We start from the raw sequence: 20,664 nt of genomic DNA on the forward strand, positions 1-20,664 counted from the left end.
AGCTTAAGGTTGAGTATCATGCACAGATCAAAACACCAACCTTCTGATTAGTAGATGACCCACTCTACCTTCTCAGCTTTTTCAACTAGAGATGTAAGATGAAGCTGACAGAATCTTAAAAAATCAATGATAAAGGTTTTTGGTGGATTACTGTAGAAACAAAAACTCTTCCAGAGTCATAAAGAAGCAAACTGATAGAAACTACACTCGGAAATAAACTCCTCAGTAGTATTTTGTCCTTGGGCCTTTTTAATATTGAATATACCTTTTTAAACAAAGAGAAGAGAAAAAAAAAACTAGAGCACATAGCGAAAGTGTACAATAGCAAGAAGGTTAATGGTATGCAGTTGGGTCATATAAACACATGAACTGATAATAAGGAAGTGAAGAAAAAGGCTCAGTGAATTATGGAAAGTCAATCAGCAGCCTGAGCCTTGAAACAGCAAAGCTATGGAAGCCTAACTATACATGTAAGATTTATCAAAAAGGGAAGCTCAAGGGCCTATCATACAGCCCAAACTGTGAGCAGATTGCACAAGAGCCTCCCATTATACTTTTTTCTTGTCCCTGTCAGTACCCTAATTGTCGGATTTTGGATCATATGAAGGCTTTTCAGAGAGCTTTTAAAACAATAATAGAAAGTTACAAGAGTTTAGCTACCTTCAAAGTAATAAATATAGGAACAGCATCTCTCCGAGAGGATGTTTCTTTTGTAAAAATGAAAGAAATCACTCCTAAGTATTTGTTTAACCCTAGAACACTATCGCCGGGTGATTTTCACCCAAGCAAATGTATTTACATAATTTTCAATATGTTGTGTTTGTCTGAGTGTGGTGGGTGTCCCTGGGTAGCTTCAGCATTGTCTTTGACGTCTTTGAAGGCGTGGGTGTTTCCCTACCCCAAATCCTGCTTTTTCCTACAGGCATGTGTTTGGGTGAATTTCACCCGGCAATAGTGATAGAGGGTAAAGTAGGTTTTGGGTGGATTTCACCCGGTGATAGTGTTAGTGTATAAAATCAGGTGATCTTGCCGCATTTCAAGGGTGACAACATTCAGGCTCACCATATTTACTGTCCCTCTTCAACTACAGCTGTCACCCTGTTGCAGGTTCAGTGTCTTTGGCATCCCAGCTAGTGAGTAACACATAGGTAAGGTTTGTTTAACTTGGCAATTGTTAGCTGATTAGATTTCTTTTTCTTTCTTTTTTTTAATCTAAAAGCTATGTTATGTAGCTAGCTAGATAACTGTGCACATTATTTCTTTCAGCAAATAGCTAGCAAGATAGCTAGCTGGTGAAGTTCTAGCACTCCTCTGGGGGAAAAAAATGCCAAAAAGGAAACCACTGAAGTACTTGACCCAAAAGGAAATAGAAGAGATTCTATTCAGGGAAAGCAGTGATGAAGATGTTGATCGTGTGGAAGCAGAAGAGATGTGCGACAGTGACGTGGACTACATTCCAAAACCGGGTGATGATGACAGTGATAGTGATGGCTTTGAGCCTTGCACTTCAAGTCATCAGAGAAAAAAAATGCGACATCATGATTCAAGTAGACTGACCACCAGACAAATTCCCACCTCAGGACCTGTTGCCTCTAGGTTTACTGCCAATCTTACTTCCCCTGCCACGCCTGATGCGGTCCCTGCCACGCCTGATGTGGGTCACAGGGGGAGAGGACACCGCCATGTGAATGATGACATGGCCTATATTGTGAGACTCCAAAACAAGTCTTACAGGAGTACTTCTGGTTTCCAGTGGAGTTCTCGGCCTCAGACATTGGCAGCTACCAGGACAGCTGCATGAAATATCATGCCTGCTTTTACACCAGGACCAACACCAGAAGCATCACATGCTGACACCCCTGAGCAGTGTTTCACATTATTTTTTGAGGACCAAATCATCGACGAAATTGTGACATGGACGAACATCCGTATTGATGCTGAAGCTATGAAGTATCGGAAGATAACAGGTACTTTCCAGAGAACAACCCCAGCAGAGGTGCGTGCAATGCTAGGGATTTTTATCTCTAGTGGTTGCCAGATGGACAACCATTTGTCTACTAAAGAAATGTGGAACCCTGCTACTGCTGCACCTGTGTACCGTGCTGCTATGTCTGAGGGTCGCTTTTCATTCCTCCTTAGCTGTCTCCGATTTGATGACCCTGACACACGGCAAGAAAGACAGGCCATGGACAAATTTGTTCCCATTAGAAATATATGGCAAATATTCATTGACAACTGTAAAATGTTATATGTGCCCAGTCAAAACATAACTGTAGATGAACAGTTGCTTGGATTTAGAGGGAGGTGTCCATTTAGAATGTACATCCCCAACAAACCTGCCAAATATGGTATCAAGCTTGTCCTTGCCAATGATGCCCAAAGCAAGTACCTGCTGACAGGAATACCATACCTGGGGAAACTTGTAACACAACGACAGGATGGACAAAGTCTTGGCCAGCATTTCACCAAGGAGCTGACCAAACAATATCACCATACAAACAGGAATGTGACCACTGATAATTGGTTCACTTCTGTGCCACTGGCGATTGATCTGCTGCAGAACTGTGGCATGACCTTAGTGGGAACAATAAAAGCAAACAAAAGGGAGATCCCACAAGTGATGAAAGTTAAAGAAAATCACGCGCCAGGCTCCAGTGCATTTCTCTTTACCAAAGAACTAACCTTGGTGTCCTTCCTCCCTGACAAAGCTTCAAAAAAGAAGGTTGTACTGCTCCTGTCATCCATGCACACACAACCAAGCATAGGACCCACTCGCATGCCCGAAGTGATTGAATTTTACAACAAAACAAAGGGAGGTGTCGATACTTTTGACCAGATGTGCGCTCACTATGGTTGTGGAAGAAAAACCAAGAGATGGCCTCTTTGCGTGTTCTATGGCATGATCAATGCTGATGTGATAAACTCATGGATCATTCACAATGAGAATGCAATGAAGAGAGGTGACAACCAAATGCAGAGGAGGCCTTATATGCAGGCTTTGGCATTGGCACTCATCAAACCATGGGCAGAGCAGAGGCTCCCCTCTTCAAATCTGTCACGTCAACTCAGAGTCCTGATCTGTAGCGTGCTCGACATCCCTACCCCTGGCACTCTTGAAGGTGAGGCAGGACCAGTGGCAGCAGAAAGCAGTCAGGTGTGCTGACTGCCTCTCAGGCTTGGACAGGAAGACGCGATACAGGTGCCATGTCTGCCGTCGACCGGTGTGTCCATGCCATTACTACCCTGTGTGTACTGACTGCATGTAAGAAATAGGTAAGTAAGAGTGGTCCTGGAATTTGCATGTTATCCTTATTTAGTGCAGTGGTTATGAATAAATATCAACAAGTGGTGATTTCCAAGGGAATTCATATGGTAAAAAAAAATATTTTAGTCAACTGGTCATTTTTACCCACTCAAAAAAATGCCATTTTTTGTTTCTCTCTCCTGCAGCTGTTCGCATGTCAAGGAGACTGTGCCTTCACCAGGGAAGACTCAAATATCCCAGGAATGGGTGGACAAGACCAAGTTTCCAGCATCATTATATTTTTGTTTAGGATTTGTTTTGTTCTCCAACTGCTAATTTTCCAGAAATTTTGGAGCATTTTTTAGGGTCCCCCCATGAAACTTTTTTTCCATTTTGTTAGATATGGCACAGCTGAAAATAAAAGAAAACCACTCTAATTTGTCATGTGTTGTCATATATTTTATATATTTTGATGACAAGTACTTTTTGTTGGGTATATTATATTGGGTAAAAATCACCCGACGTTAGTGATGGTGTTACTATTTTTAGCGATAGTGTTCTAGGGTTAATGTACATGTTGAGGGATATGTCCTGGTCAAAAATGACTCTAAGATTCTGCATTGTTACTGGAGGCCAAGTTAATTCAGTCCAAAGTAATTACCTGGTTAGTCACCATGCTTCTAAGGTTTGTAGGGCCAAATATAAAAGCAACAGAAACATCTGAATGTAGAATAACATTACGGTTCATCCAGGCCTATTTGTCTTTAAGACATACTTGAATTTTAACTGATTGCTTCATTTCGCTTTATAAAATTGTATGCAGTGTTTTCTAATAATATTGTCTAAGGGAAGCATGTATAGTGTAAAAAGTACCTTTCCCAACAAAGAACTTTGTGAAACCATCCCTTACTTTTCCTGCCTTTCACTCATACAACTGCAGTCGATTGTCTCATCAACAGGTAGAGTGGTCGCCCCATTATTGGAAGGTCGGGGGTTCAAATCCACTGAACAGATACCCTGAGGTACCCCTGAGCAAGGTAGCGTCCCTACACACTGGTCCCCAGGCACTGGATTGGCTGCCCACTGCTTCACTAGAGTGAATGGGTTAAATGCAGAGAGTAATTTCCCTACGGGGATAAATAAAGTTTACATTGTTATTATTTGATGAGTGTTTATGGACTGGCTGTGGCTGTTATCTCAGCCAGATTCTCAGCTTCATTATCCAGTTTTGCTAGTTTAGTTATTACTGGCAATATAAACTGAAATTATACAGATTGCTTGTCAGTGTCTCCCTCTCTCTCTCTTTATCATGCTGCATCTATCTATCTATCCATCCATCCATTTAGGCACATTAACATCTATTATTTACGCTAATCCTGGCAGTAGACAAACTATTTTTATCCAAACTTTTTTAGATTTGGATCTAAAAAAGTTTAATGAAAATGCTATGCCTACAATTTGCTACTTATTAAGTCAAATATGTGCTTTAAAATAAGGCACATACACTATGAAATATGACCAGTTTTATTCCAAGAACACTGAAGTCTAATTGGCATTTGTCACTGAATTATAGAATTGGCAGCTCCAGCCTTGGCGCTCTGTGCTTTTCACAGATGAGAGCAGGTTTACTCCAAGAATATGTGACAGACATTAAAAGGCTGGAGAAGCCATGAAGAACATTATGCTGCCTTTAACATTGTTCAGCATGAGCAGTTTGGTGACTGGTCACTGATGGTCTGGGGAGGCATATCCATGTAGGGATCCACAGACCTCTACAGGTTAACCAATGATACCTTGCCTGCTATTAGATATTGGGTTGGTCCACTGCATGAGAATGCCTGACCTCATGTCAGTATTCAGGCAGCTCCCCGAGGATGAAGGTAAAGATACCATTGTATCAGTGGCATCAATTCCTTTATCAAATCTGCACTCACCTGACCTAAATCCAATAAAATACTTCTGGGACTTTGTGTTTTGGTCCACCCAACACTGACATGGTTGCACCTCAGATTGTCTAGGAGCACAGTGTTGCCCTGTTCCAGATCTGGGAGGCGATCCTCGTGGACAACATTGTGGTCTCATTAGGAGCATACTGAGTACTATTCCACTAGCTGGCAAGCACGTCCTCATTTTAGGTTTGATAGCGTTTTGTAGATAAAGGTGAATGGCTTGGACATGAATTGAGCTGTGGTTTGGGGAAGGCCTCAAAGGGGACTGGTGGCGGCTCCCGGGCCTGGCCATGTACTAAATAGAAGTGAAGAAGTTAAATAATTGAAAAGTGGAGGGAGGATGGGGCACGTAAATGAGAACAAACAGCTTGTAGAACTGGGGAAACATACACATTTAAGAACTGGAAGGAGTGTGTTTGGAGGTGTGGTCCTGCTCCTGAAATCCCGATACTTTATCTCCAGTTAAAGTTGCTGTAATGAAATTTCTTCAAATTTGCCCTTTTTGATCTTTGTAATTTTTCAGTTTTGCTTCATTTCATTCCTAACACTTTACACAGTCCACATCAGTACAGATATAGAGCATGATTTTTTCCCATTGAGCTCTAATGTGTTTTTAAAGTGTTCCTTTAATTTTTTTGAGCAGTGTATATGCTGCAGAGAAAAAACAAACAAACAAAAAACAGCAACAACAAAAAAAGCTGATGATATTAGCAGTGTTGGTCAAGTTACTTGAAAAAAGTAATCAGTTACTAATTACTGATTACTTCCCCCAAAAAGTAATCCCGTTACTTTACTGATTACTTATTTTCAAAAGTAATTAATTACTTAGTTACTTAGTTACTTTTTAAAAACACGATTTACAACCTGAATAGGTGATAAAGCGATAGATCTTTCAGCCCAATTCTACTTTTTCTGCATAATCCATCATACAAAATGTAATCAAATGGAAAAGTCTCTTTTTAAAACTTGTTTTATTAGTTTTAATCTTTTAACTTTATGCATCAAGCAAAAATTAAATTATATGCAACATTCTCTGACTGGAAGAAATTTGTTTAACATTTAAACCTATTTTCTGCACATTCCAGCACATAAAATAAAATATTTTTTTGTGTTTACACTCACTCTTTCAAATAGATGCAAGTAAAACACAGCAGAAAATAAATAAAATCAAAGACTAGCGGTCCTGTTGCTCTATTTTCACCTGTAAAGCAGGACTGGGGTAGGCGGAGGTTTACCCTGGTGCAGGTGTGCTGCAGCGGTCAGTGGAAGAATCCGCGAGTTTCTCTGTGAATTTCACATTACGTCGTAGTACACTCGGTGCTTGCTTGGAAGTTTAGGGGTTTTTTCGCTGTAAAAAGAAGTTTTCTTCCCACGCACAACGGACACTAATGTTTTTGTCACTTTTTATGGAATCAAACTCAAAATAAGGTCAGTACTTCCACGCTTTAAACGCTGCATGCTACACTCTGTCCCGCACTCGATATATTATGATCTGCAGACAGCTGTTGTCACGAATGTCGCACTCGCTTACGTCACTGTCATGAGACGTTCTCGCAAAAAATCACGGTTTTAGTAACGCAGTAACGCAGCGTTCCTACGTGAAAGTAACGGTAATCTAATTACCGTTTTTGCAATAGTAATCCCTTACATTACTTGTTACTTGAAAAAAGTAATCAGATTACGCGTTACTGCCCATCTCTGGATATTAGTATCTTTGGAATAAAGCAATCATAACTGATGTTGTGCCTTTATATCGTTTATCCAATAGCATCAAGTAATTTTTGAACCCAAATAAATTTTTTTAATTCTTGACTAGTAGGGAGACTACTCTGACCATCAAGCAATACTAAAACTACTAATGGAAGAATTTGTGCAAGAGAAACAGGAACAAAATATTTAATTTCCACTCATTAAAAAGTACCTACAACGGATACTTTCCATTGTAGATAAATTCAACCCTAAACAAACAACAATAGTAGGTGAACAGGAGCACCAAGCAGGTAAACAGGTTTGTGACTCCAACCCTAGCATGTGTGTATGTTTATATTCATGGAAGCATACCTTGCAGATTGAGCAAACAGGATTCTGTGTGGCTGTGACAAGGTGTGTGTGTTTGCTTATAAATGTGTGTGTGTGTGTGGGTGTGTGTTGCTCCCTGTAGTTGTGGGCACCACTACATTGCCAGACCATCTGACACACATTCACACCTCAGCCACCATGCCCACAAGCACATGCAGACAGCACTGGCAGCCTATTAACCCTACGTGTGTGGGTGTGTGTGTTTGTATGTGTTTGTACAGTGCTATGAAAACATAGTTGGCCCTTCCTTTCAGATCATCAAACAAATTTCAATATTAGTGAAAAATAACCCATGTGATCATAAAATGCTGGTTTTATATGATGATTTTGTTTCCCTGTGTGAAAAAGTAATTTTGTATAATTGTTGTAACCCCTATAGACATGGTTACTAGTATTTTTTGTTTTTTTCCTTGTATTATTATTTCCGACACCCCTTGAACACACTTTGATTTTCCGTAGTTCAGTGAATGCAACAAAAGCACGCTGCTGCATTAAGCTAGACAAAACGGAGCAAGACACACAGAGCAATTAACAAGCTACACAGTGAGTAATAAGTGTTAAAAAGTACCTTTAACAGTCTCCAACTTAAAGTTATGTACTTTTCAGAGCCTTTTATGTGTTTTGCTCTCGACCAAACCAGGTGAAACGTGTGTTTGTTTCTTGGAAACTCCAGTGAGTTACTAAAAATGATAAATTAGTGAGAAAGCCTATGCTAACTTTACATGTGGTAACTACTGTAACAGTGGGAATTCTGTATTATCTAAAAAAGCTCAAACCAGTCAGAGTACTTGAACTGTGTGTGAAATGGAGTGTTGTATTTTATTTTATTGTCTATTTGATTAAGCACCTTCACAAATGCACAAAACCAATGCAAGATGCACTTTTCTTTTAGCTATAAATGTTGTTCAGTGCTTTTTCTGCACTTTGTCGTTTCAGTTATGGGTTAATTCATGTAAATAAGTTGTTTAAAACCGGTTACGCTACAAACATTTCATGATTTGATTACACGTCTTAAAAAGGGGTATATAAATATATTTGATTGTAACGCTGTAAAGCAATGCAAATGTCATTCATAGAAACAGAAATGATGTTAAAACAACAGTGTACTTGATTTTGAAAACTTTATGAGATCTCATTTGATTTAGAAAAAACTGTTAAGAACTATTTTGTTCATTGCTCTGTACTGTATGTGCAGACTGTTTTTTTGTGATCCTGGATCTGATCCCAAAGTGGTTCTGGATACGGATGGCGAGCCAGACCTTGTGAAAACTCTTGGTAACCGGAAGGTCGCCGGTTCGATCCCCGGCCTCTCTGTCCTGGTCGTTGTGTCCTGGGGCAAGACACTTTACCCTACCGCCTACTGGTGTTGGCCAGAGGGGCCGATGGCGCGATATGGCAGCCTCGCTTCTGTCAGTCTGCCCCAGGGCAGCTGTGGCTACAACCGTAGCTGCCTCCACCAGTGTATGAATGTGAGCGTGAATGAATAATGGCATTGTAAAGCGCTTTGGGTGCCTTGAAAAGCGCTATATAAATCCAATGCATTATTATTATTATTACTCATTTTATTTTGTTGTTATTTTCAAAAGAGCGCTCTTCTCTGTTGGTCTTCTCTGTTAATTTTCTGTGTTGTTTACATTGGTTTATTGCACCATTGTAACATTGTAATAAATCTGCCGGCTGTTCAACACTCAATTCTCTCAAAGTTAGTTTACTCCTCTCGAATCTAGTCTATAAACCTAGCCTAACTATACTAAGCAGGTGTTACATTGTGTAAGTGTGAAAAAACAATCAGGATGGGGCAAATACGTTTTTATAGCACTGTGTGTGCACGTGTACTTGTACGTGTGGCTCAGGAGGTAGAACAGGTCATCTACTAATTGGAAGGTTTGGTGGTTTGATACCTGCCTGCTCGAGTCTGCACACCAAAGTTCGCCTGGGCAAGATACGGAACCCTGACTTGCTCCCGATGTGTTCATCGGAGTGTGAATGTGTCTGAATTTTAGATTTTAAGAGAGCATTTGATACAGCCGATCACAACCTTTCAATTAACAAACTATGCACATATGGGTTTAGAGGGCTGGCATTATCATGGCTTAACAGTTACCTTAAAAACTGGAAACAATTTATCCAAATAAATGCCATAAAATCAAAACTGAAACCCGTTGTGTGTGGGGTTGCCCAAGGATCAGTTTTGGGGTCACTGCTTTTCATATTGTACATTAATGACATATGTGCAATTTCGAAGTCTTTGAAAATAACATTATTTGCAGATTATACAAACTTACTGTGCTGTGGAAATAACTTGGAACAACTTCTGAATAAACTAGAAAATTGATTAAATAATCTGAAGACCTACAACCATTCACAACATCCATGTGGATGTTGTATGGCTGTCTTGGTTGACACGTCTCTATAATGTTGTGTGCGGTCTGGCAGACCGGGGTGGTGGTCCCCTTCTTTAAGAAAGGGGACCGGTGGGTGTGTGCCAACTACAGGGGAATCACATTCCTCAGCCTCCCTGGGAAAGTCTATGCCAGGGTGCTGGAGCGGAGAGTCCGTCCGTTAGTCGAACCTCGGATTCAGGAGAAACAATGTGGTTTTCGTCCTGGTCGTGGAACACTGGATCAGCTCTTCATCATCTCAAGGATACTTGAGGGTGCATGGGAGTTTGCCCAACCAGGCTACATGTGCTTTGTGGACTTGGAGAAGGCATTCGACCGTGTCCCTCGGGGGGTCCTGTGGGGGGTGCTCTGGGAGTATGGGGTGTCTGGCCCATTGCTACGGGCCATTCAGTCCTTATACAACCGTTGCAAGAGCCTGGCCCGCATAGCCGGCAATAAGTCGGACTCATTCCTGGTGGGTGATGGGCTCTGCCAGGGCTGCCCTTTGTCGCCGATTCTGTTCATAATTTTTATAGACAGAATTTCTAGGTGTAGCCAAGTGGCGGAAGGCTTTCACTTGGGTGGTCTCAGGATCTCATCTCTGCTTTTTGCAGATGATATGGTTCTGTTGGCTTCATCGGGTGATGGCCTCCAGCTCGCCTTGGAACGGTTTGCAGCCGAGTGTGAAGCGGTGGGAATGAGAATCAGCACCTCCAAATCTAAGGCCATAGTCCTCAGCCGGAAAAGGGTGGAGTGCCCACTCCGAGTCAGGGACGAGTTCCTGCCCCAAGTGGAGGAGTTTAAGTATCTCGTGGTCTTGTTCACGAGTGACGGGAGAAGGGAGCGGGAGATTGACAGATGGATTGGTGCAGTGGCGGCAGTGATGCGGACACTGTACCGGTCTGTTGTGGTGAAGAGAGAGCTGAGTGTAAAAGCGTAGCTCTCAATTTACCGGTCGATCTACGTCCCTACCCTCACCTATGGTCACGAGCCGTGGATAGTGACTGAAAGAACGAGATTGTGAATACAAGCGGAGGAAATGGGCTTCTTCCAAAGGGTGGCTGGCCTCTCCCTTGGAGATAGGGTGAGAAGTTTGGCCATTCGGGAGGGCCTCAGAGTAGAGCCGCTGCTCCTCCACATCGAAAGGAGCCAGTTGAGGTGGTTCGGGCATCTGACAAGGATGCCTCCTGAGCGCCTCTTGGGTGAGGTTCTCCGGGCATGTCCCACCAGGAGGAGGCCCTGGGGAAAACCCAGGACAGGCTGGAGAGATTAAATCTCTTGGCTGGCCTGGGAACGCCTTGGTGTTCCCCCGGACAAGCTGGAGGAGGTGGCTGGGGAGAGGGAGGTCTGGGCTTCTCTGCTTTTGCTGGATGGATGGATACTCTGAAGACCTGGTTTGACTATAATAAATTAACATTGAAACTGAGAAAAACAAAATTCATAATATTTGAGAATTGCACATAGTCTACCAATAGTAAACTGAAAATAAAAATTTATTGAATTAGAGTATCTGAAATAAAATTCCTTGCTGTGATAACACAAACTATTCTGGATTCCCACATAGATCCTGGATCTACATCCATAAATGGATGTGGGAAAACAATTATTTTTCAGAAATCAATTTTACATGCGTTTCATTTGTTTGCTTTCCAGTAGCATATGATATCAGTGGGAGCATTTAACAGAATACGTGTTACTTTAAACATTGCTTTGATAGTATGGTTGCCAATACAAACCTACTCTCCACTCTTGGAATTTTATTGTAATTGTAAATAATTGTGTGTTAAAGTTAAAAACACAATAGATTTTGATATGTACAGATTACTGCAATGTCATGATTGCTTAAGGAGGAGCTGAAATTACAATTTATGTGCCCATAACACAAATGTGCTATGGGCACATAAATTAGGGCCATGGTTATTTAAAACAGTGAAAACATTTTTTCCTTTCTCTGTGACTTCAGATTACGAGTAATGAATGGACCTGCAATCTACATCTAATAACTGAGGTGTATGATGTGTAGAACACAAAACATTATTTACCATCAGATCCCAAACCCTCTGTAACTCTTACTGTGCCAGGTGTGTGAATGCATAAGTTACTCTTGTCTTTTTCTGAAGGTTGTGTAAAACTGCAGTTACTTATTAAAATCAATATTACATTTTAAGATTCATAAATTAATCTGACACACTAACACGGTTTCATTAGTGGCTGCATTTTGACAGTCACTTCAAAATGTAAAGATGGTATGGTATATGGTACATATGATACGGGCTGTATGACTGTAAAAGTCAATTTTTAAAAAAGAAAAAAGAAACAACTCCACCACAGTGGATCATCTGCCCCTGTCCCGCCCTGTCCCTAGCGTCCTCTTTTATCACACCTACCCTGCATATATTCTTTTTCACTACATCCTTGAATCTACTCTGTGGCTCCATCTTGAGCATCCTTTTATCCCTCCTTTGTAAACGGTTTCTCTCCTCTTTACACTTGTTGCTGTGTTGACCCAACATGTCATTACATTTCTCGGGAGGTACACGTCAGGTTATGTGGCAGGTTGTGCTGTAGGGTTAAAATCAGTTTCCGGTTATGTTGTAAGTTACGTCATCAATTTGTGCAGAAATCTAAATCATTCAATATCATCACTTCAAATTCCAGCTTCAGGTCCACAAAACTTTTCAATTGCTCTTTCTTCAAGATCACCCATGCTGCAGCTCTCTTCCCACATACGACATCGTATAACAGCTTGAATGTTGTTATGCTGCTGGCCTTGCTTACCTTCCACCGGGTTACCTGAACACACCATATCTACCTTCTTTCTCTCTATCGTATCAGCCTGCTCTCACCCTTCACCAGTCATAGTCCCCATATTTATATTCCTCTTACCTCCACACTCCTTTCCTTCTCTCTTGCTGCCTTGTAAGACACCTCACTGCTCTCTTCTTCTTTCTTTGCTTTCAGCCAACAATAATACAGTTTCCATTGGCAGCCTGTTGGCTAACAGCACTGAAGATGATTGGAGTTTGGTGGAAATCTCATTCTTAGTGATTTGCATGATTACTTCGGGTAAGATTTTACATCTGACACCCTTCCTGATGCACCCCTTCTCATTTATCTGTGGCAAAAGGAGTGCACTGGCTTGTGCCATACCTCTCACCTTTAAATACATAGGATGAGGGCTTAGTTAAAAGTTACATGACCAAGTTTTAGTACTATGCCCTCCACTCTGAGCCATCCACCTGAAAAAATTATGCAATTGTTCTGACAACATTTGTCTCTCTTATTTTCAAGAATAAGACAGGTATTACAAATCCCATAACACACTATAACACAATTACAGTGTTACAAATCCCACTACCAAAATAAAAGGTTTTTTTCAACATTATAAAAAACACTGCAGTGTGTCCCTCAAAGCTAAGTAAATCACATTTATATTCTTCCTTTAAATATTCTTCCCAAAATGTGTGCTACATATGCAATAATGCCAGCAAACAACTGTGACCAAGGCTTTCAAGTGCAACACTAAAATTCCAAAAGGGGGTTTTGTTCTCTTGTAGAGTGTTGGTTATATGTATTTGTATATGTATATCCTAGGTATTTATTATGCATATTTGCAAGAGTTTTTCTTGCATTGCAGGGAAGCCCCAATACAAAATAATTGCAGACAATTAAGATAATTTTAAAGAGAATTGATGGATTTGCAGTTTTTCAGATTTTTAATCAAATTGATTTATATCAATATCTATAATGAACACACATGTAGTAACACAGCACTGCAACACCAACAGTCTGTCACCAACCCTCTGCACATCCATGAATCTTCTCTGTGGTCATTCCTTCCTTCCTTCCTTCTCTGTCTTCAACATCCTTTGTCCATTAAATGCATTATCCATCCATATCCCTCCTCTGCACATGTTCAAACCATCTCTTTGCCTCTCTAATTTTCTCTCCAAACTGCTCAACCTGAACTATTCCTCTGATGTACCAGAATGGACAAGATCCTCTAGTTTTGTCGATTCTGGTCATTCCCAATGAAAATTTTAACACGTGGCACCTCCAGTTAAGCCTTCTGTCTTTTTGTTAATGCTACCATCCCTGACCCATCGTTAGCTGACCCACCATACCAAGTCTCACTACCATTTTGTAAATCTTCCCTTTCAGTTTTGCTGTTATTCTTCTGTCACAAATCACCCCTGACACTTGTTTACATCCACTCCACCCTGTCTGCACTATCGTCTTCACATCTCTTGTGTACTGTTCATTGCTTTGGATGGTTAACCCCAGCTATTTAAACTTATCCAAATTCACTACCTCTGCTCCTTGCAGCTTCACTGTTAAACCAGTTTCCCTCTCATTCACTTTTATGTGTAGCTTCTACTTGTGCTTTGTGATACTACAAATTTTGGTGTTGATCCAATACCAAGCAAATAGAGGGCCAGTATTGTCGATATCACCAGATACTTTTATAAGGGAGTTTATGTAGGTGAGAGCAGTGTGTAATGATTTGTAAAATTAATCAGCATCAATTTGCAAATTCTGACCACATTTTAATAAACACTAAACCACTTTAATTACTTAACACAATATATCACACCTTTCATCTTTTATGTTTTTTAAAACTTGGTGTTTTTGGTGATCTGGTATGTAAATGTGCCTATCTTTAAAGCGCTTTGGGGCAACTTCTATTAAAAATGTGTTGTATAAATAAAAATGTCTAGTTATTACAAAAAGGTTCAGATATTTTCCATAGTGTGTGTTTGATGTATATTTTTCATTTTCAGAAAAAGAAATTAAAATATAGAGGATAGAAAAAAAGTACCAATCCTATCACATTAACCAGTGTTGGTCTCGATACTAATAATGCCTGGATCAATACACCCATCTACAAACTTTCACTCCTATTCTCTCCTTTGCATACCTCCATTTCTTCAGACTCTTTCTGTCTGCTCTGTGCTCAAACTACAGATCATGAATTTTCTGCAAGCATCATAGTCCATGAAAACTCCAACATCCCTGATGTAATTCCTATCCCACCTCACCTATGGCTATTTCCATGTCTCCAATAATCTGACAGGCATTTCTACTTTATGAAGTACTCAGTGATGACAGCTGTCCAAATCTTCAGCTGTCCATATTGTGCTATTGATGTTTTATTGGAGCATCAGATTAATTTCAACTTGTGTGAACATGTGTCCTTACATGTTTTGGAACCTGTGTAGAATTTGTGAAATACTGGTGGTGTAGGCCTGAATCAAGTCATCAGCTGGGAAACCCGCGCACGGCAGTCTTATGGACAAGAGACTAAAACACCAGCAAAGCGAAAGTAAGGGCCAGCTCGAGGTAGATGGACGGACACTATTGTTGTCGAGCTTCATGAATATTTAGCAGGACTTGTTGCAGTGAAGACAGAGGCTTGTTGTGTGTTTGTGTGACTACATGTTCAAATATATTTTCCAGGAATGTTGGTGTGTGTGTCTGCATATTCTTTATCTCTGTGTGTGTGTATTTGTATTATAAAAGACATTTTGTGTGTGTTATTTGGTCACTCATCAAACATACATACACACATAAACACATATGCTCAAACGCATGCACACATACATACATATACGCACACAACATACCGCCCTCCAAACCCTGTAATCTCTCTGTCTGTGTGTCTGTATGTGTGTCTGTATTTATGCAAATATGATTAGTAGGTCAAACAAGCAGGCTCCAAGCTATGTCACCTGCATGTGTTTCTTTGTATATGTGTGTGTTTGAAGGGGTCATGGTGGGGGCTCCCCAGCATTTTGTCATGGCACACTTGACAAAACAAAGACAACTCACTTTTCTGGTCCTCTGCCACGTTCCATATTCAGTAACAAGTCAGGACTGTGGCTGCAAGGACCCGATAACACCTCCTCTCTCCATCTCTCTCCTGGGTGTTGTGGTGGTGGTGATGAAGTGCTTGGGGTGGGTGCTGGGGGGGTGTCCCTTCACTCCAGACAGACCATGCTATTCGAATGCAAAGCCTCATCTGCTTCAAATCCATCCCCCACTCTTTCCATCACTACCGCCACCCTTCTATTATTTCGTTGGATTTCACAGCTATTTTTGGATGGGCTAAGCCATCGCAGGAGCTCCACTGGAGATATGTCATCAAAACCCGGCCACCACCCATTGTGGCCATTAACATAAAAATTAAAGAATTATATGCAGAGAAAAAAGGAATGAATAAATGAATTAATGAATACATAAATAAATGAAAATTGCACAAGCTCCTCCCAGCCAGCAAGCTATTCTTTCTTTCACTGCTTAAAAAAATAATAAAGTGATGTGAAAAAAAAGTGAGCACCATGTATAGGGTGGGAGGGAGTGTGTGTGGTCCTAATGCAAGAGGCTTTTAGGTGTTACAATAACCTTTCTACATGTTTCTTTTTTCTTTTGTATATCGAGTGCAAAAATGTGATCGATTCTATAGCTTAGAGGAAATGCTGACTACATGTACTGCAGCAGGAAGCAACAGGGTGAAATTAGAAAGAAACAGGCTTTCAAATACAAAGCAGACAGAAGACCAGCAGAGTAGATCAAAAGCAGCTTTGGACGTTTCAGAAAGGGAAACATTTAGGTGGAAGATGGTATTTTAACACTGGTTTAGCAATGTCTTCTACATCTACATACATTTCCTTGAATATCTAAATCTCAAATATACTCGGGTGTTATAAAAAAAATCCTTCTCAGGGTGTGCGTGTGCTGCCTCCATGGCTCTGGTGGTTACAGCTTGTTCTTGTCCTGCCATGATCAACACCTCTGTGCTGCCCTTTAAGCCGACCTTTTCTAGCCACTGTTAGGATTTCTTCATGTCTGCCACTTTCTCCATCTGCTGATGGTACATCCCATGCAAAGGCTTGGATTTCAATGACAATCCTCATAACTGTGTTGTGTGAAGCTTCTCTGTACATTATACACCACAGAAGGTGCGTTGTGTGACACCTTTCTCTCCCAGATGCACTTCACTCCCCGAAGGATCCAAGAAGAAGCTTATCTTTCTGGTGTATTTATGAATGCTCTGTGTTTCATCCTGGATTGTGGCTGTGATTTTCATTAATCCTCAATCCATCCCTTTAATTTCCTGCAAAATCTTGTGGTGCAGGACTTTTCTAGCCCAAATATGCTAGAGTTACTGATATCATATTTTGACTTCAGCGGCATCTACTGGGTGGGCCATTTATATGGATACACTGTAATAAAATGGGAATGGTTGGTGATATTAAAGTCCTGTTTGTGGCACATTAGTATATGTGAGGGGGCAAACTCCTCAAGCACACCATTGTTTTGTGACATTACCAATAAGTTTGATGTGTCACATGGCCCTCTTCCTATTGAAAAAACAAAAGTTGTATCCAAGATGGCCGACTTCTAAATGGCCACCATGGTCACCACCCATCTTGAGGAGTTTGCCCCCTCATATATACTAATGTGCCACAGACAGGACTTTAATATTACCAACCATTCCCATTTTATTACGCTGTATCCATATAAATGGCCCACCCTGTATATTCCCCTTTGGACAGTTTATTATTCTAGTTGGGTGTCTGAGGACTGGTAGGGCATATGCATTGATGGCTCAAATCTTATTCCTGCCATTGAGCTAGCTGCTCAGCACTTGTTATACCTTCTGAAGTATTTGCCTATGGCTATGATTGCTCCTTATCATAGTTCCTTTTGGCCTATGAGATACAGGATAGCTACAAGTACCTGGGTATGTCTGCTATTCTACAGTCCTTAAACCTGGATCATTTTCTATCTCAATGTAACTATTTGGTCACTCTTTTCCCATCCACTGACATCTCAGTGTCTTCGTTGTAGATCAGTGAGTTGACATCTCGCTCACTCCTGACATACAGTTTGATGTCATTTATGTACAGAATATGGCTGATGGTCACTCCACAATTCAATTTATATAGTGCCAAATCACAACAACAGTCGCCTCAAGGCGCTTTATATTGTAAGATAGACCCTACAATGATCCCTACAGAAAAAACCCGAAAAAAAACCCCAACAATCATATGACCTCCTATGAGCAAGCACTTTGGCGACAGTGGGAAGGAAAAACTCCCTTTAAACAGGAAGAAACCTCCGGTAGAACCAGGCTCAGGGAGGGGCAGGGCCATCTGCTGTGACCGGTTGGGGAAAGAGAAGGAAGACAGGATAAGACATGCTGTGGAAGAGACCACCCACCTCTAGTGTCTTCCTCACTTTTGACTATATCCATATCTGCTCTTTGTGATGAGCTGGCTTAGAGGGTTGAGGCTCATGCAGAGCAGCAGTGAAGGTAGTGCATCACCTTGGTATATATATATATATATATCACACTTGATTGTAACTTGTGTTATATATACTTCAGTACAATATTAGACACTGCATTCATTTCCATTGCTATGACGATGACATAACTCAACTAGTTGAACTACAGATATGTCTTAAAGATACACAAGAGGTTGGTTGCCGTGATGATTGTACAAGGACCTAAAAACCTTAAAATCATGGTCTAACCAAATAGTTACTTGAGCTGGAATTACCTTGGCTTTCATTAACACTTTGAGGAATCTTATGTCCTCATAAAAAATGACTATCACCGTGCACATTATGGAAACATCTAGGATTGGCTTCATTTACGCACCATCAGTAAATTTAGAAATCTCCTGTCTCAGAGTACACTCATCTTGCTCCGTATTTCTGGAGTAAAGACCGATCCTGCAAATGAGTTAAGGACCTTTCAGGGCCCTGTCCAGCTCTTCTATAGTAACTCCCTGTTTCCTGGATTCCTCCATGCTCTTGGTCCTATACTGTGAGAGACAGCAAACCTCCTGGCAATGCCACATATTAATGTGCCATTTTGGACTTGTACTACCTGTGCAACCTCTTTAGGGGCCAGGTTCCTCCAGCGTTGGCCTCATGCTACCAGTAGTGACTTCGAGCCTAGCCAAATTCAAAGCTACTGAAAAAAATATTCAGAAAAGATGCAAAGTTACCTCCTAATTCCAGAGTAGGCTTTTCCTCCTTAAACTCAGCAAACCAACAGTTTCCAATACAGTCTTTTTATCATGATAAAGGGCAAAAACAAACCCTAACATGATACATCCTGGTTAAAACGAGTACTCCCTCCAATGTCATTTGATTATTTTAAAATCATACCCCTCCAGGCCAGGTTAAAACTATTCTCCTTTAAAATGTTCACTTCTCTCACTGGAGTCTCCAATTTCAACAGACTTCCCTGCTGAAACTATATCTTACAGAAAAGAAAAAAACCGTCCTTGTTTTCTCTCCCCTTTATAGAGAAAGGCTCAAATCATCACCAATCAACTACTCCATGTACTCAACTCTAAATAGCTGGCAGCTAGACTAGATTGGAATCTCCACTTCCACATGGGTGTGGCCTATATCTCACACAAAACACAAAAACACCAAAGAATGCAATAATTGAAATGGAAAATGATGCCAACCTAATGTTTAGTGAGAGGTTCTCTCAATGATTCCACCATTCCACATTCTGCAACACATACAGTGTCATCAATATACTGAAATTATGAAACACACTGAGCTAAAAGCAAAGCTTTCAACCAATGTATCTTCACAAAACAGTTGATACTAAAACATCATCATTGTAAAAGCCAAGTTCATATTGGTGGGATTTGGGGGGTAGGCTGATCAGAATTGCATTTTATTTAGTGCACTAAATTCCAAAATCATAACTCAGCTCATCATATACCGAGGGGCCAATCACGACCCCTTGGCATCACATTCAAATAAAGTGTGTACCTGTGTGTGTGTGTGTGTGTGTTTTAATCTATATCCAGGCCAATTGTTGTGAACAGGCGTGTTTTACCTGAAACCATGATATTTTCATAAAATTTTTTATAAAATGAACTAAACCTAACAAAACAATGTGAGAAAGCAAACAAAACTGAATAGAAAGAAAAACAGCAAGTGAAAATAAAGTGAGACTGAGTGCAAAATCAAAGTTTTCACAGGACAAGGACTACAGTCTCCTGGTAAGTATGAGAAGCATGAAAGCAACTGCAGAAACCAGAAAACGCAACACAGTAAAAACATCCGCACATATGCAGTGCCATTTACAACCAGAGGAGATATATCCGTCTAACCTCCAGTCTCTTTCTCCACACAGAGAAGGAGTGAGTGTGGACGAGTTTATGCATTGGCACTTGTGCTGCTCCTGTGTCTAGGGGTTTTATAATCTCTACTTTTATTTGCAAGGTGTTTATTCTGTCAACAACCTGAATGTTTGCCCAGCTGGCACAGACTTTGCCTCTTGCAGCAGCACCACCTCTCCTAAAGAGGCGGAGGCGGGTTCTAGTTTATATATAGAGGGGCACAATTGCATAGATAGTGGGTGGAGTTATGAGAACTTAAAAATCTATCTTCTCTCTTTTTCTAACTGTCCTCCCTTCTGTGCCATCTCCAGTGTTCCTCAACCCTGCATCAGCGCATCATCTGCTGAAGAGATGGCGATGGCAAGCCAACCGGCACAAGTGTATATCAGTATCAGTCCTAAAGCTTTCACCGCTGCCATCATGGCATCCCACACCTCTCCTCCTCCCCAAGCCAAAGTGGGGCAGCTTAGCCCCCGCATAATCCCTATTGACTGCCTCTTGCTTTGTCTGCTAATTCCCAGCATTGGATTTGTCTCACTCGATGATGCGCTACACTCCACTTCTCCCACATTAATCCATACTGTTATTACTTTTCAATACCAACACTAATTATTGCACCCCCCTCCCCCCACCTATGTACTATTCCAACCCCACCCTGACATTGCCAAACATGTTGATGTAAAACAATAGCAAAATAAGAACAAATGAGTGGAGAGCCTTTGACAAGAGGCCAAAGATGACAGAAATTAAGTTAATTCCATTCTTTAGCTGAATCAACTACTGGGTGCAAAACAAGTGTGAAATATGATGTGGGATATAATGCTGAGAAAGACAGCATGGTGAGACAATCGGGC

General features: G+C 40.9%; 1 protein-coding gene across 2 annotated transcripts; it reads left to right on the forward strand.

Moving 5' to 3' along the window:
• Positions 1-238: 238 nt before the first annotated feature.
• Positions 239-3,820, forward strand: LOC112842174 (piggyBac transposable element-derived protein 4-like). 2 transcript variants are annotated; one of them, XM_025898404.1, is made up of 3 exons: positions 239-1,148; positions 1,267-3,273; positions 3,451-3,820. In XM_025898404.1, exon 2 carries the CDS (start codon positions 1,808-1,810, stop codon positions 3,161-3,163), a length of 1,356 nt encoding a protein of 451 aa, XP_025754189.1. In that variant the 5' UTR covers positions 239-1,148; positions 1,267-1,807; the 3' UTR covers positions 3,164-3,273; positions 3,451-3,820. The 2 variants fall into 2 exon arrangements, with proteins under 2 accessions (XP_025754189.1, XP_025754188.1); XM_025898403.1 differs by having other exon boundaries at positions 239-3,273.
• The last annotated feature ends 16,844 nt before the right edge of the window (positions 3,821-20,664 follow it).

Source organism: Oreochromis niloticus, linkage group LG14 (genome assembly GCF_001858045.2).
Source record: "Oreochromis niloticus isolate F11D_XX linkage group LG14, O_niloticus_UMD_NMBU, whole genome shotgun sequence".
In the NCBI taxonomy this organism is placed as follows: Eukaryota; Metazoa; Chordata; class Actinopteri; order Cichliformes; family Cichlidae; genus Oreochromis; species Oreochromis niloticus.

Coding starts and splice junctions, on each gene's coding strand:
- LOC112842174 (XM_025898403.1), top strand. CDS start 1,808: ATGCCTGCTTTTACACCAGGACCAACACCAGAAGCATCACATGCTGAC.